General features: G+C 42.9%; 1 protein-coding gene across 1 annotated transcript in view; it reads right to left on the reverse strand.

Annotated features, from left to right (window-relative positions):
• Positions 1-15,254: 15,254 nt before the first annotated feature.
• The window catches only part of drd2l (dopamine receptor D2 like), a 45,451-nt gene continuing 42,393 nt past the window's right edge, over positions 15,255-18,312 (reverse strand). The window contains exon 8 of the mRNA XM_057833271.1: positions 15,255-16,242. Coding sequence (XP_057689254.1) covers positions 16,046-16,242 — 197 coding nt within the window. The 3' untranslated portion in view covers positions 15,255-16,045. The remainder of the gene's footprint in view (positions 16,243-18,312) is intronic.

Below are 18,312 nucleotides of genomic sequence, written 5' to 3' on the forward strand. Positions count from 1 at the left end.
ATACAATACATGTTGAGACTCCACGGTCGTGCAATTGAACGCAAAAAAGTCGAAGCGGCGGCCGAGATCATTCTACTCGAGCTCCAGCGGGCTGACTTTATTTTTAAGACATTGGATGCAGTAAACAAGGACTCATTTACACCTGATCTTAAACAGAGTTTGGATCAGATTTACTTTGGACTTTGAGGAAGAAGGAAAAACATGGGTAGCCGCAGCTCACGTCTGCTGGAGAAGGAGGAGGGGGAGGAGGAGTTGGAGGTGGAGGTGGGGGGTGTGAAAGCCCCGATAAAGAGATCTGAAGCGTGGGATACCACGCGCTGCCAGCAGGAGGCTTCCACAAAGTATGATTGGAAGGATATTTTACACAGGACCATTCGTTACAACCGTGACACAGCCATAGATGATCATGTGGAGGTATTGATGTATTTGTTGGATTTGGCAAGGCCTTTTTCAGCCATGCTATTTAATATGCGATGGACCGGTTTTGTGAAGTACGTGGTTTTACTGAGTATATTTACGTGTACAGCCAAAGCACGTCTAGCAGAGACCTGTGACAATCTATTAGAAACTTGGGTGGACGTCCCCTCGGTAGGTAGGACTATGACGATGATTGCCTTGTTTGTTGATGCCGCCAAATTTTGTTTAGACAACAACCACCCTGTCGATATAATGTCAGAACTGGATGCTTTTGAATGTGTTATGAAAAAAAGAATTCCAGCTCAGATCCTGACCAAGATCTCAAAGACCATTCACAAATAATTTGTATTCCTTTGTATAAAGGTGTCATGCTGAAATGTATTTTGTACCTAACAACATGTGTGCATTAAAAAAAAAAAAAAAAAAAAAAAAAAAAAAAAAAATTAAAAAAAAAAAACTTGTCAGTACATTATTTCCCATTTTGCATAAAAACATACAGCTTCACAGATCTGGTTCATTCACCATCATGGCCTTGAAGAGGCGTATGAAAGAGATTTACTACGATGTAGGTCACCCTGCGAGTCTCGGGGGTGTGGCCAGACTGCGCCAGGGGGTGCAAGATGAAACGGGGAAAAAAATAAAACGTGATACAGTTATTAATTTTTTGTCCGGTGAAGATGCTTACACCCTACATAAACCAGCCAGAATTACATTTCCCACGAATAAAGTTTTTGTGTCAGCCCCACTTTCACAATTCCAGGCAGATCTTTGTGATATGAATAGCTTATCAGAGTTTAATGATCAGTTTAAATTTCTATTGACAGTCATTGATATTTTTTCTAAAAAGGCCTATGTACAAGTTTTGAAAAATAAGACAGCTATCGAGGTGACCAACGCATTTAAAGCTGTTCTATCACAGAGCGGTGTTCCAAAAAAAATACAAACTGACGCCGGTAAAGAATTTTTTAACAAAAGCTTCCAAAAGTTGATGAAACAACATAAAATTACACATTTCGCGACGGCATCAGATAAGAAGGCTTCAGTGGTTGAGAGATTCAACAGAACTCTTAAAACACGCATGTGGAGATATTTCACATTTAAAAACACTCATCGTTACATTGACATTGTCCAGGATCTAGTGGCTAGCTACAATGACAGCTATCACTCTAGTATTAAAATGAGACCCAACCAGGTTAACGCAGAGACAGCGCAACAGGTGTTTCGTAACTTGTACGACGGGTTCATATGCACACGAAGACGTCGGTCAATGAAATTCAAAGTAGGTGACTTTGTTAGAGTGTCAAAATTGCGTGGAGTATTTGATAAGAAATATGAACAGAGCTATTCTGATGAGGTCTTTACCGTGGTGGAATGCCTGCGTAGAAAACAACCCGTCTACAGACTAAAAGATAGCGCCAACGAGGTGATAGGAGGAACGTTTTACGAAGCAGAACTCCAGAAAGTGAAGTTAGCAAAAGACTATTTGTACAAAGTTGACAAAATATTGAAGAAACGCAAAGTGGGCGGGGTTGAACAATTTCTAAGCCGCTTTAAAGGTTACCCAGCCAAATTTGACACGTGGTTGCCTTCGAGCCAGGTCATTGACATATAAAAGCAAATAAACTATCAGGGTTATTCTCATTCAAGCTATGAATCCGAGCTTAACGGACGGGTTTTACATCACCCTGCCTTCCAACGCCAGCTCCCAAGTCTTTTCAGACAATTCGATAGCTCAATTCAGAGTAAGCTTGGCGCAACACCTCGATCTACAAGGCGACTGGGAGGTCGGGCTGGCTGAACTGTCATACCCACATACTTGGTTAAACGTTCCAGAAAACCGGACTACTTTTGACGTCATACACTTGAAGTGTGATGAGGCTTCTAAGGAGAGCGCGACGGAGCGTGGAGAATATTCTGTCACAAGTCTACAGATTCCTGAGGGTTATTATGATTCACCTGATAAAATTACCAAGGCCATACAAGCTGCCTTGTACAAAAGGTGTGAAACCCACATACGTTTTCTCTACAACTCGCTGACAAGTCGATTTTTTTTTCAAGGAACAGGGGACTACAAAATACGCTTTAATCCGCCGTTGACACATATTTTAGGTCTAGATGCAGGTGTATGGTACACCTGCGACACCCGGGGCACTCAGGCTCCGTACCCCGCGGATATAAGTGCGGGGCTTTCACATTTTTTTCTTTATACCGATGTTATTCAACACCAACTGGTCGGTGACGTACTGGCTCCGCTACTAAGGACAATCACAGTGACAGGGGCGCCCAAAGAAACAGTGTTTAATAGCTTTAACCCAGTTTATTACATGCCAGTTAACAGGAAGCATATTGAGGACATCTCGATCGAGGTCAAGACAGACCAGAACAAACCTGTGGAGTTTAAACACGGAAAAGTTATCGTCACACTACATTTCAGACCCCGTTTTTTTAAAAGATGGTAATGCTAGAGACACACCCGGATCTCCATCGATTTGTGGAATACTATGAGACTCAGGCAGGGGGCGCTCTACCAGGATTCCACGGTACACCTGTTCAATATGGTCGGGGGTTGGGTTCCATCTTCGCCAAACTGTTCCGTTTTGTAAGCCCGCTACTCAGGAGAGGTTTCAGCATGGCTAAGCCTCATCTACAGACAGCAGCCAAAAACATAGCGTCGGACGTAGCTGGGCGTGTCGTGGAACGATTTAAAAACAATAACAAGGGGCCCTCACAACAAGGATCCGGCTTAATGGTCCTAGCGCGCAGGCCTGTAAGAAGACCTACGCAAAGACTCGTCAGAAAGGGGCGGGGTCGTCAGAAGCAGCGTAAAAAGCGACGCAGCGTGTCTAGGAGGAGAACAGTCTCCAGAACAAAGCGTAGAAGAAGCAACTTGGATATCTTTTCCTAATTCACTCTGACACGAAATGGCGCTGATCCACCACCGATCTCAAGAATGCAGCATGGCCGAGCTGGATTTGTTTAGCCCGCCATTAACGCAATTATCCATCGACCATAGCCATTATGTCGAAATGCTACCAATATCAGCTCTCACCGAAGGAGGCCCTATTGAGTTTTTTATTCCAGGGGATGGCTCAAAGTATTTGGATTTGGCTGACACATTGCTTCAGCTACAATTAAAGGTTACGCGCGCCGATGGATCAGACCTACCCGCGCAGGAGCGCGTCGGCATAATTAATTATCCACTAAACAGTATTTTTTCACAAGTAGATGTCACGCTCGGCGACCGTCTTATCTCTCAATCGAGTGCCACGCATCCATACCGAGCTATCATAGAAACTTTATTAAATTTTTCTGATTCGACTTTGAAAAGTCAATTTACAGCGTCGATGTTCCATAAAGACACGCGCGGCCAGATGGAGTCCACTGCTCTCGAGGGGGAAAATGTGAACGAAGGGCTAGTTAAACGCGCCCAGCGCGTTGTGGGTTCGAGACCCTTTCAAGTCATCGGACCTCTGCATGCGGATATATTATTTTGTGAACGTCTCTTACTAAACAATGTGGATTTGCGCATCAAACTTATTAAAGCAAACGATGACTTTTGTCTCATGGCTCCAGCCGGGTCCGATCACAAATTGAGGATATTAAGCGCCTCCCTCTTCGTGAAGAGAGTCGCCGTCTCGCCGGCCATAGCCCTCGGCCACGCAGCTGCACTCAACAAAGAAAACGCGCTGTACCCGTTATCACGTATTAACATAAAGACATATACCATTCCACAAAATTCGAGGAGTTGTCAACAAGACAATCTTTTTCTTGGGCCGATTCCACGTTATGTGGTTTTAAGTCTAGTATCCCACAATAATTTTGTCGGGAGGAGGCACGGTAATCCGTTTAATTTTCATCATTTTGACTTAGAATTTCTCTCCCTGTGCTCGGAAGGACGTCAGATCCCGTCTAAAGCGTTTCAGCCGCAATTTGACGGCGGTAACGTGGAGCGAGAGTTCTATAATCTGTACACGGCGACTGGAAGACATTTGAAAGACTTACCTCTGTGCATTGATCGCGATGACTTTTTATCCGGCTATGCCCTGTACGTCTTCAACCTGGCGGCGAGTGACGACTCTGCTGCTCTTTCCGCGCTCACTAGCGGCAGCGTCCGATTGGAGATGAGGTTCCGAGCAGCATTGCCCCAAACCGTCACCTTAATTGTCTACGCGTGCTACGACTCCATTTTGGAAATAAATTCTAAACGCGAGGTGTTATTGGATTATTACTGATAGAGGATGAATGGCAAAGCACTGGAAACGCTTATGAAACGACTCCAAGGCAAGTTATTCGGCGGTGTTTATGCTTCGGATGAACTAGCTTATTTAAACCCCGCGTCAACAACATTTTATATTGTGAATACACACCCGCGAAGCCGACCCGGAGAACACTGGCTGGCATTAACGATGGAGTCGAACGGGACAGCTACTTTTTTTGACGCTTACGGATATTCACCAGATTTCAATTACTATCCACACACCATCATGTCTTTCTTGGAAAAACACGCGATACGGATATATTATCACAACCGCCAGCTGCAAAATGAACTCTCGGTGACATGCGGGCAGCATTGTGTGTTTTACCTAGCCCACCGTGGATGCGGTATGTCTTATGATGACGTCTTAGCGTGTTACAGTAATGACACACTTAAAAATGATGCTATGGTTTCTGCTTTTGTTAAGCATTATCAGAACTGTACTACCAATGTGTGTGCTGGTCAACAAACCTGCTCGTATGAAAAATTTAAGAAATACCATTGTCTGTAGACGTTTGATTTGTTCAAAAAAAATTTATTGAATAAAAAATGGTGAAAAATGTAAAAGCACACGTCTCAGTCTCATTATTCGCTATGGGGTAAATCCTATCCACTTGCGCACGGATGGAGGTGACTTCTTCCTACGTGGTCTTCTCTTTTTACAACTCGAGGCCCCACCGTCAGGGGGAACGGTTTCGTTCAAACCGCCGTTCAGCTTCACGTTTCTGAACTGCTGGCGGGCGCCGGCGTTAGTCACAAGGGATTCCGGTATGTTGATCTCATACAGCGTCTGCAGGAACACCTCCCATCCTCTAGGTGGCGGTGACGATGTTGACTTGCCAGCTGCTGTCAAATGTTTAAGCAGATCTGTCATATGAGATCCCCTCACAGCATTGGCTTGGTAGATGAATTCATGCCTAGACGTCCATTTTATCCCATGCTCTGTTAATTTTTTTAGCACGCACAACGCATTTTTCCGATATCTGATTGGTATGTTTTGAACCAGCTCCTGCCATGACTCCCCCTCCATTACGTCTTCCTTTGCCGTTTTCTTTTCTTCTTCGATGACGTCTTTGACAACGGATTTGAGCGCCCCCTGGTGGTCTGGAGTTTCCTGGGTAACCCTTACGACTGTTTTTTCCATCTCTTTTTCCCCCTGCTTAATGAGACTTAAGTAACGCTGCATCAGAGATTCATACTTTTTTATTTTTTCAAATTGAGTTAAGGACCGGTCTTCTAACACATCCCTTATTCTAGTGTCCAAATCTTGTTCTGCTTTCTCACGTATATTAGGGGTGGTACTTCTTAATCGTTCCAGCTGTTGCGGTGAGATGAGGTACATCTTGTCTGCAGATTTAAGGGACATTTTTCTTCAGTCTTTTTTTATCAAGCCGCCTATGAGACTCCCCACGACCGGTGCCAATGTTGCCAGAAGGGGGAAAATGAATCCACCCCTTTGCTTCAAAGCGGCGCGTTTTCTCTTCAGACTCTTTTTCTTGTCAGCGAGCAGGCGGAAGATGTTTTTTTGTTTTTTCAACTTTCTGAGTTGACAGGTAGTCAGCGGGATGTTCCCTCTCACGAGATTAAGTGCAATCTCACATAAAGCCTTAATTAGACTATCAGGGCTTTGAGCTAAGATGTGCTTACGCTCACCTGTTTTGGCACGAAACAGAGCCCTAAGTAGAGCTGCATTGCTTTTTATTAGTTGAGACATATTATAATTTCGGGAGGTAAACAGTAGGCCACTGATTTGGCAGTAACCCTGTCCTTAGTCTGTATTGTTCTGGGCAGTTGGGCGTCAAGTCGACGACTAAATAGCCGTGAGGAGGGCGCGTCGCATCCTCAAAAGCCTCTAAGAAATACTTTTTTTTTGTTGGGAGGATCTGATTAGCCAACACGCTAACCTGCAATTTGTCTCGGGGGTTTTTAAACAAAATTAAATGCGTACTATTCAGACTTATTGCACGGCTGTATTTACCTTGGTGAAAAATGTTTTGGCTTATGAAAATTACACTCATGTTTAAATGATGTCTATATTGTGTAAAGATTTTCACGACTTCAGGGTGGTCCGAAGCTTGGAAAATTAGGTCATCAAGAATTATGAGATGACTTTGATCCCTAGGAAATAAACTTTCATCATCAAATGAATCAGGGAGGCCCTTGAGAAATTTTATCTGTTTATTCAACTTTTTCAGTTCATCATACATGGGCTGCATCGATGTGTAAATCCAGACAACATTTTGAGGCAGATTTTTAATGACATGAGCATGGTTTTGTAATGCATTTTTCACAAAATAGGTCTTTCCCGAGGAGCTGGGCCCACAAATGAGTATTGAGAATGGCGGCTGGAGCCGTGGGTCAAACTCAGTTTCTGCTAAATCCATTTTTTTTTTTTTTTTTTTTTTTTTTTTTTTTTTCCCCCTAAGATTTAATAGCCAAATGGTAGCGTTTTCCCACCAGCCAACACTCTCCGTTTGTCAAACACGACGCGCACCCTTTTGAGAAATGAAGCATTTTTCAAATGAAAGCCTTTTTTATCGCGAGTAATCGTGTGTTGTGGTGTGTAGATACAATCAGAGTGTTCGCCGCCGTGGTTATTAACATATCCATCAACCAATTGCTTAAAGCTGTCAAAATTGACATGCTGTCCACATTCAAATGTCTGTGTAATACCTTTTACCTTCATCACAGTTTTTTGAGAATTCCGAGTTCGGTAGGCATAAGATTTTGGCCCGGCGGAAACAAACGTCTCGATACTTTCTCCAGGCTCAAGCTCATTTGATAAATCACCGAGATAGGGACCTAGCTTGAGCTGTGTCTGTCCAGCGCCTGTGGTGTAGATTAGACTGTCTGTGTCCATATAAATGAGCCGCTCCTGTAGCTGCTCCAAATACTCGTACATAATTAGTCTGGCATACGAAGTAGTCATACATGCGACAAATACATTCGACGTTGGACCTGGTAGCACGACATTCTCCTTCCTGAAAATATACTGAATCATCGCCACATCATCGTTAATAAAGTCAAAATATTTGATTTCATACAGACCTGAGAACAAAATTTTAAAAAACTCATCAACGTTTTTCACAAATTGTGTCTGAGTCATGTTATCTCGTTGACCAAATTTCCCCCAGAGACTGTTTAAACACAATTTAGCAACCTGTCTTTTACCCGGGTTCATTTGAATGGAATCGGGATCAAGCTGGATGCCTTGGTGTGTCCGGTAGTCCTGAATGTACTGCTCCTTCTCTGCGGGGGTAACGACATTTGCAGGGTAGCCTGACGCCTCCTGCTTGTCTTTCAGAAAAGCAGAGATATATTTTTTGAATATCTCGGTGCTCGAATGCTCAAAATGCCACACCTCGGATATTTTCCCAACTCTGTAGCCTAATGAGACAGCCTTGTTAAACTCAAAAGTCGTCCACACGCCAGTCAGACACCTGGCTGAGTCGTCGTGTGTGCATTCGGTGGCTTGATTGTTCTCCTCAGCACAGGTGCGGCATAGTGTGAATACAAGTTTGCCTCGGGCTGTTTTGAAGGGGAGCACCGGGAAATAAAGCCGTCTTGGCGGGTGCACCTCTGCTCTGATGAAACCAAAAAATTTGGTTAGATCGTCACCAAAGTTGTTGTGGATAACAGTGGGGTGTCCAATGGGATATTCACATTTATGGTTTACTGTGGGATACAGACTAACGACGTCGACGTAAGATACATTCTCATCAGGTTTTGCTGTGTAACTCAACACGAAAGCATTTGTTCTCCCGCCGAAAAGCGCGTCTCTCGGCTTAAGAGGTTTAGGGAACTCTGATCTGGAGAGAAACTCTCTCACCTCCGGGTCTGACTGCTTAAGCGCGACCCATTCATGCTCCCACATAACAGTCAGTCGCACGCCAGGTACTGCTCTCAGAAGCTGGTGTTTCCTCTGACAAGCGGCGTACAGCTCTGCAAAAGGACGTTTTGTCAGCGGACACGCCCTCTCTAGGTCAAAACAAATGGGACAGCCGTGAAAAAAACATCCTTCGTATTCCCAGACATAAATGACATTATCTGAAACGTAACAAAAGCCGTCGACGTGTAAGCCCGCGACCTTTTGCTCGCCGCCGTTCATGGCATGTCTTATATGCACACCTTTTTTATAAGCCACCCACATCAAGTATTGTATCGAATCGTGGGAGAAGGCTTTGTGTTGCCGTCTGTATTCATCAGGTGGTGTTATGGCCAGAGTGTTGACCTCCAGGTAATTCGACCTGAAAACGGTCATGCATGCAGATGCAATCGTCACACAATTAAAAGGGTCGACACGTGTAGCCTTTAAAAAAGCATCACGAAATTTTTGACAGCCTAACGCAAGAATGTCCACGTCGTTCCGACAGTACATTAAGACCTCTTTTTTGAAGTCAAAAACACCTCCGCACTCGGCATTGTACCAAGCATAGAATTTTGACCGCTCGCTGGGTGACATGCGGTCGGGGGCGTAATATTCCGGTTGCGGATATGGCCCAACATAATTCATATTTGCTTCGCTGCTGAAGATGTGTGGGAAATACCCCTTCAGCTTGTCCTCAAAACCGAGAGCTTTTGGCATGGCGCTCAACTTCATCGTTAAAAATTCCACCACGGTAAAGACCTCATCAGAATAGCTCTGTTCATATTTCTTATCAAATACTCCACGCAATTTTGACACTCTAACAAAGTCACCTACTTTGAATTTCATTGACCGACGTCTTCGTGTGCATATGAACCCGTCGTACAAGTTACGAAACACCTGTTGCGCTGTCTCTGCGTTAACCTGGTTGGGTCTCATTTTAATACTAGAGTGATAGCTGTCATTGTAGCTAGCCACTAGATCCTGGACAATGTCAATGTAACGATGAGTGTTTTTAAATGTGAAATATCTCCACATGCGTGTTTTAAGAGTTCTGTTGAATCTCTCAACCACTGAAGCCTTCTTATCTGATGCCGTCGCGAAATGTGTAATTTTATGTTGTTTCATCAACTTTTGGAAGCTTTTGTTAAAAAATTCTTTACCGGCGTCAGTTTGTATTTTTTTTGGAACACCGCTCTGTGATAGAACAGCTTTAAATGCGTTGGTCACCTCGATAGCTGTCTTATTTTTCAAAACTTGTACATAGGCCTTTTTAGAAAAAATATCAATGACTGTCAATAGAAATTTAAACTGATCATTAAACTCTGATAAGCTATTCATATCACAAAGATCTGCCTGGAATTGTGAAAGTGGGGCTGACACAAAAACTTTATTCGTGGGAAATGTAATTCTGGCTGGTTTATGTAGGGTGTAAGCATCTTCACCGGACAAAAAATTAATAACTGTATCACGTTTTATTTTTTTCCCCGTTTCATCTTGCACCCCCTGGCGCAGTCTGGCCACACCCCCGAGACTCGCAGGGTGACCTACATCGTAGTAAATCTCTTTCATACGCCTCTTCAAGGCCATGATGGTGAATGAACCAGATCTGTGAAGCTGTATGTTTTTATGCAAAATGGGAAATAATGTACTGACAAGTTTTTTTTTTTTAATTTTTTTTTTTTTTTTTTTTTTTTTTTTTTTTTTTTAATGCACACATGTTGTTAGGTACAAAATACATTTCAGCATGACACCTTTATACAAAGGAATACAAATTATTTGTGAATGGTCTTTGAGATCTTGGTCAGGATCTGAGCTGGAATTCTTTTTTTCATAACACATTCAAAAGCATCCAGTTCTGACATTATATCGACAGGGTGGTTGTTGTCTAAACAAAATTTGGCGGCATCAACAAACAAGGCAATCATCGTCATAGTCCTACCTACCGAGGGGACGTCCACCCAAGTTTCTAATAGATTGTCACAGGTCTCTGCTAGACGTGCTTTGGCTGTACACGTAAATATACTCAGTAAAACCACGTACTTCACAAAACCGGTCCATCGCATATTAAATAGCATGGCTGAAAAAGGCCTTGCCAAATCCAACAAATACATCAATACCTCCACATGATCATCTATGGCTGTGTCACGGTTGTAACGAATGGTCCTGTGTAAAATATCCTTCCAATCATACTTTGTGGAAGCCTCCTGCTGGCAGCGCGTGGTATCCCACGCTTCAGATCTCTTTATCGGGGCTTTCACACCCCCCACCTCCACCTCCAACTCCTCCTCCCCCTCCTCCTTCTCCAGCAGACGTGAGCTGCGGCTACCCATGTTTTTCCTTCTTCCTCAAAGTCCAAAGTAAATCTGATCCAAACTCTGTTTAAGATCAGGTGTAAATGAGTCCTTGTTTACTGCATCCAATGTCTTAAAAATAAAGTCAGCCCGCTGGAGCTCGAGTAGAATGATCTCGGCCGCCGCTTCGACTTTTTTGCGTTCAATTGCACGACCGTGGAGTCTCAACATGTATTGTATACTGGGAATAAACTCTGGCTTGTACAGACGTTGGATCACGAGACGAAACTGAATGCCCAGGTAGTACTCTTCCGGGATGTATAAGCAAGAGTGTTGTTCTTGACTCGGGTGGCCGACTCTACATCCATAACATTCTTGTTTAATAAAGCTAGTTAGCACCCTTTCAAACAGGTAGAATATGGTATTTTTAATACAATCATATTCATCGGGGGTCAACCAACCTTCTCTAATTTCCCGGAAAAATACTCCAGCCCAACGGGGTGTTCTAGCCTTCTTTAGAGAATGATAGGGTGTGTCAACCACCACGTAGTCCTCAGAATTTGTGGAGGACTCGTCATTCTCAGCAGGTTTCTCTGGAGGGGAGGGGTTCACAGTGATCCGGGGAGATGGTGGTGGTGACGTATCCTTTTCCTTTGGGAAGATCGGTGATGCCGGTGACGCGGGCGTCCTGGGCTCCTCCGACGGGAACACAGGTGATACGCAGCCCCCCGTCAGCGCCGCCTCCAGACCTGCGCGCCTTTTTCCAAGTCTCACAGGGCGTGTGGGTGGGGGGTGCTCTTCAGGCCAAAAAGATGGTGAACCAGGCATGGTCACTGCAGCGTTTGAGCCCCCACCCTCAGGCTCGGTGGCAGGGTGGCTAATGGCGACCTCTGGACCGTTAAAAACCGAAGGCGCTGTAGATGGTGTAACAACGCCATCCTCAAAGGGAGTCCATGTTGTTTGTATGCGTCTCAGCGTGCGTGCTTCCATCTCCACAGGTCTCTGCTCAGAAGGTGATGTGATTGGCTCTCTCGTGGTTACTTGGTATACTCACAGTCAGGCTGTGGCCGTTTATAAAAACTGTTGAGGTGGGCGGGTCTGTAGGTGGGTCTTTTTCTCAGGGGGCCTGGTTTAAACATACGTCAGCGTTTTTTTCACACCTATAATGTTATGCCACAACCTCGCATTTTGGAAAAGGGCGGAGATTCGTGTCGCATACCGGCCCATGGTAGCACTCCAGTCAGATAGAGGCAATGATAGGATGGGTTCAAATACACCGCATTCGCTGCTAAACGAGTCCAGTTGGAAATCCAAATCGTCGTGGTCAATGGCTTCGCCATCCTCCTTGTCCAACTCAGGCTGCTGAGTGATCATCACACGGAAAAACCAACGCCCGCCATTGGAGGATCTGGATAGCCACACAAAACTCAAGTCGTCCCAACCCTCAGCTGAGTTCATGGAATTCTCCACTACCCCAGGTATGACATCACACAACACACCCCAATCATTTGAATTTACGTTGGCTGTTTCTGAAGACACCATCTGACCATCCTCGCCTTCACGCCGTGAAAAAAAGCGTAACTCTCCCATAGCATAGTTGAATTTGAAGCCCCACGAACCTGTGTCAGAAATGGGCTTCTCCACTGACAACTCCTCGTTTGGGGGTCGTTGTACACGGCGTAGGTACATCTGAGTCTTGCGTGGGGCTTCTCCATTCACGTTAGGACGCCCACGGGTAATATTCACACATGTCTCGTTGATCATGGTCGGTCCTGTCCTCACGTTGAAAAGACTTTTAAAACTTTTAGCTCAACAAAACCGTGAAAGTCAGGAAATTTGGTCCACAGCCGGGGAGGAAAGATGCTTCGCAGCGCGCTCTTAAGGTAGGCTAACCAGAAATGACTTTTTAACATTGCATGGCTAAACTAACCTAATCGCTGGGACCACCCCACGCCGATCACGTGGTCCTACATAGGTGGGGCTGTCTGGACATGTCTCAACTATTCTTCTCATCAAAGACGCCCCACAACACCTGCATGGCGGACCCCCCGCCGAACGCAGACGCAGTGTCTCACCACGAACACACAGCCCGCTTCCTCCTAAACCCCTCGCCACGTTGGGAGACCCCAAATAACAAAAGACTACCAGACACCCTGGCGCCTCAGCTCCACAGGTTTCCTCTCACACCTACACACGAACCAGACTTCAGAGACACCCAATAACCATAGTTCTTTAACAGGTGTCAAAAGGAACACCTAACAATACCATATTTTTGACTGTTGCACAAAAGGGACGTTGCTTACGTCATCCATCAAAGGTCATTTGCATAAATTTGACAGGTGCTGGCCAATTATCTTTTTTACTGCCCCTCAGTCATTGCGTCTTTGTGTTGCAGAGGCGCCATGTAAAGTGCCCCTAAAATTGGTCAGTGAAGAAAACAACAGTTTGGACATGAGCTTCAAGGTGTCCTGAAAAAAGGCACCCAATTTGGCCATTGTGAACAGTTTTTTCTTTGAAATATAAAGACAACATCAAAGGCATGCAAATTCGGCCAAAATAGGCTTAGGTGTTAAAGGGTTAACTAAAACCACCCAAACATTTATAGGTTTTCATATTTTAATGAGGATAGCATGCAAACAATGACAGAAGGGGGTTCAATAAGTCAGTGAACCATCACATTTCATATTTTCTGCGCTCCCCTTTGGCAGCAATAACATCAACCAGACGCTTCCTGTAGCTGCAGATCAGTCTGTCACATCGATCAGCACTAATCTTGGACCATCCCTCCCGACAAAACTGCTCTAGTTCAGTCAGATTTTTGGGGATGTCTGGCATGAATCGCTTTCTTTTGGTCATGCCACAGCATCTCAATGGGTTTCAAGTCTGGTCATTGACTTGGCCACTTCAGAATGAGTATTATATCCTCTTTTTAACACAAATGACGTTGTGTGTTACTCCCAAATAATTCAACTTTGGTTTCATCAGTCCACAAAATATTTTGTCCTATGGAGTGTCCAAGTGCCTTTTTGCGAACATTAAACAATGTTTTTTTAGACACCAGTGGCTTCCTCCATGGTGTCCTCCCATGAACACCATTTATGGCTGTAGTTTTACAGATAGTTGATGTGTGCGCAGAGATACTGGACTGTGCCACTGATTTCTGTAAGTCTTTAGCAGACACTCTAGGGTTCTTTTTTTACCTCTCTGAGTATTCTGCGCTGAAGTCTTGGCATCAACTTTGGTGGATGGCCACTCCTTGGGTGAGAAGCAACAGTGCCAAACTCTCCATTTGTAGACAATTTCTCTGACTGTCAATTGATGAACATTCTTTGACTGACTTTTAGAGATGGTTTTGTATCCTTTACCAGCTTGATACAAATCAACAATCCTTGATCGCAGGTCTTCAGACAGCTCTTTTGACTGAGCCATTATGCACATTAGACAAAGCTTTTCATCAAGACATTTCTTACCAGGTGTGTGTTTTATAGTGGACAGGGCAGCTTTAAACCACCCATCAGTGATTGGGCACACACCTGAATTAAATTGTTTGGTAAACATTGGTTTCAATTGCTCTGTAAGTCTCCTTAGGCAGAGGGTCCACTTATTTATTTTTCCCCATTCTGTCATCATTAAAATATGAAAACCTATAAATGTCTGAGTGGTTTTAATTAGAATTTTGAATTAGACAGTTTTTACATCTGTTTGATTTTGACAAAGATCAGGTCACATTTGATGTGGATTTTATACAGAAATGTGAGAAATTCCAAAAGGTTCAGATACTTTTTCATTCCACTGAATGTTTGCCAAAAACAGCAACTTAATTTTTTAAAATTACTTCACAGGAAATGCAGTGTATTTTTTTTAGATTGAAAGCTTTATGTAGTCCTTAAACTTAATATTAAATTAAAAAAAAAAAGCAGTTCTTGTGGTAAAACAAATATGACTGAAGTAAGATTGAACACAATAAGCTTTTAAACAGTTTTTTTTGCTTCAATGAGGTCCGGAAATGCTTTTATCAAATGTGATACATTCGGCAATATAGAGTAAATCATAAATTTTTTTTTTAAAGGGATGGGCTGCGCTGAACCTACTCCGCCCGCCCTCCCTCCCTCCCCGGGCTGGCTGGGTGGGGGCCGTGGCCTTGGGTTGGGGCCCGCGTGGCGTCTCCGCTCGTCTGTGTGGCTGTCGCGCCCCTTGTGGGGCTCGCGTGCGGCTGGATGTGATAGGGCGCGCTCGGGGGGTCCCGGTGCCGGGATTGGTGATTGGGTGGCGTAGGGTCGGTCGCCAACGGGCTTACACTCACAAGGGATTCTCACGATTAATGGGTTCTAGATCACAGAGTTGATTTGTGTACACTCTACCCCTTTCAATCACTTAGCTTATAGACTCCCCCACCCCCGTCCCCCCCCTTCCCTTTCCAAATACATCTAGCTGACAATAGCACCAACATATTAGTAGTTAGTGTAGACGTTCAATGTATTTCTTGTTGTTGTCTTCCTGTTCGCTGCTTTGTCATAATAAACAAGGTATGTTGAATGATGGCAGTAGGAGAATGTCAGACTCTCAATGTGAAACATTAAAACTGTTCGGACCATCCGGGCACTGAGACTTCCATTCTTCGTGTCAAACAGCTGAACAAGACAGGTTTAAAAACATAAAATAAAATAAAAATAAATAAATAAAAAAGAGAATACAGGTTTATGAATAAAAAAACATAAATTAATTACAAAAAGAAAAGGAAAGATATGTTGCTATTAAGAAGCAGTAAAAAAAAGAGGATTTAACTGAGTTTGAGGTCAACAATGTCTTGAAACAGTTAATCGACTAGCAAGATAGTTGTCGGTTCATTTAAAAAATGGATTAGTGGCTGTCCGTGGCCTGCGACAAAAAATGAGTTTGACACTTCAGCTTAAAAACATACAACAATAGACATGCTAACATTTGTTCATATTGACAGTGCATATGACCATAATTGTGAAAATGCGCAATATATTTACAATGAAACATCAAATTTAAATTCTATTTTTAAATTTGGCTCTTTAAGTTTTTTCAGGAAAAACAATGCCATCATTATAGTACAGTAGTGTAGTAGAGTTTAGTGTTCTTGAAAGTGTTTAAGGCTGAAAAAAAAAATACACATTTACGGCGGTAGACATCCAATCCATTTGAAAGCATCACCACCCAACACCATCATCACCTCATTTACTTGAAACGTCAACAGAGGAGGATCTTGATGAAGGCCTTGCGGAACTCCACGTTAAAAGTAGTGTAGATGACGGGGTTGACGGCACTGTTCAGGTAACCCAGCCATGTGACGGTGCTGTATAAAGACGTTGAGATGCAGCAGCTGGCGCAGTGGGCTTTCAGGACGTGTGTCAGGAAGAAAGGCAGCCAGCAGATGATGAATACACCTGCAGGAAAATATTTTTTTAGCAGCTTTTGGTTATTTTGAGAAAACTGAAAGAACATTAATATGCATATACAGTGGTATGAAAAAGTATCTGAACCTTTTGGAATTTCTCACATTTCTGCATAAAATCACCAACAAATGTGAGCTGATCTTTGTCAAAATCACACAGATGTAAAAACAGTGTCTGTTTTAACTAAAACCACCCACACTTTTATAGGTTTTCATATTTTAATGAGGATAGCATGCAAATAATGACAGTATGGGGAAAATAAGTAAATGAACCCTCTGCCTAAGGTGACTGAAAGAGCAACTGAAACCAATTTTACCAAACAATTTAAGTCAGGTGTGTGCCCAATCACTGATGAGTGGTTTAAGGCTGCCCTGCCCACTATAAAACACACACCTGGTAAGAATTTACTTGATGAGAAGCATTGTCTGATGTGTATCATGGCTCGGTCAAAAGAGCTGTCTGAAGACCTGTGATCAACGATGGTTGATTTGAATAAAGCTGGAGGATTTCTGCCTTCTGTCAGTGTTTGCATACTATCCTCATTAAAATATGAAAGCTTATAAATGTTTGGGTGGTTTTAGTTTAAGCAGACAGTTTTTTCATTTGTGTGATTTTGACAAAGATCAGATCACATTCGATAGTGATTTTATGAGGAAATGTGAGAAATTCCAAAAGGTTCAGATACTTTTTCATACCACTGTACAGTATATGTACAGTATGCCAACGTAGATTTTATTCATTCATTACTTTTCATTTTAATTTGTCAATTTTTATTGCTTACATGGCACTTAATTTCTTTCTGATATTATTTTTGTGAAAAAAAGAAGTGATATAATAAAAATGAAATACCAAAAATGCTTATTCTAATGTCAAATTAAGATTTCTTCACAGTCGATAGAAAAAAGCTGAATTTGATCCTTATTTTTTGTTTTATTTTTTCATCACTACTGTTTAGTTTACATTACAGTTTACATTAAAATGACATTTTTTTTGTTTTAAGTTTAGTTTTCTGACGATTCGAATGTATTTTTAATAAAGAAATAAAAATGAATTCTGCTAAATGATGAAAAAATGAAATACAAAATATTCAATCGCTAATTTCCCAAAATGGTAATTTCGATGTAAAACAAAAGAAAAATCGTGAATAAAATATTAAAGAAATTAATATCAAAACAGTTACTTTGGTATAAAATAATATATACAGTGGGGCAAATAAGTATTCAGTCAACCACTAATTATGCAAGTTCTCCCACTTGAAAATATTACCGAGGCCTGTAATTGTCAACATGGGTAAACCTCAACCATGAGAGACAGAATGTGGAAAAAAACCCAGAAAATCACATTGTTCGATTTTTAAAGAATTTATTTGCAAATCATGATGGAAAATAAGTATTTGGTCAATACCAAAAGTTCATCTCAATACTTTGTTATGTACCCTTAGTTGGCAAAAACGGAGGCCAAACATTTTCTGTAACTCTTCACAAGCTTTTCACACACTGTTGCTGGTATTTTGGCCCATTCCTCCATGCAGATCTCCTCTAGAGCAGTGATGTTTTGGGGCTGTCGTTGGGCAACACGGACTTTCAACTCCCTCCACAGATGTTCTATGGGGTTGAGATCTGGAGACTGGCTAGGCCACTCCAGGACCTTGAAAAGCTTCTTACGAAGCCACCCCTTTGCTGCCCTGGCTGTGTGTTTGGGATCATTGTCATACTGAAAGACCCAGCCATCTTCAATGCCCTTGCTGATGGAAGGAGATTTTCACTCAAAATCTCACGATACATGGCCCCATTCATTCTTTCCTTTACACAGATCAGTCGTCCTGGTCCCTTTGCAGAAAAACAGCCCCAAAGCATGTTTCCACCCCCATGCTTCACAGTGGGTATGGTGTTCTTCGAATGCAATTCAGTATTCTTTCTCCTCCAAACACGAGAACCTGTGTTTCTACCAAAAAAGTTCTATTTTGGTTTCATCTGACCATAACACATTCTCTCAGGCCTCTTCTGGATGATCCAAATGCTCTCTAGCAAACCGCAGACGGGCCTGGACGTGTACTTTGTT

Source organism: Corythoichthys intestinalis, chromosome 4 (assembly GCF_030265065.1).
Source record: "Corythoichthys intestinalis isolate RoL2023-P3 chromosome 4, ASM3026506v1, whole genome shotgun sequence".
In the NCBI taxonomy this organism is placed as follows: Eukaryota; Metazoa; Chordata; class Actinopteri; order Syngnathiformes; family Syngnathidae; genus Corythoichthys; species Corythoichthys intestinalis.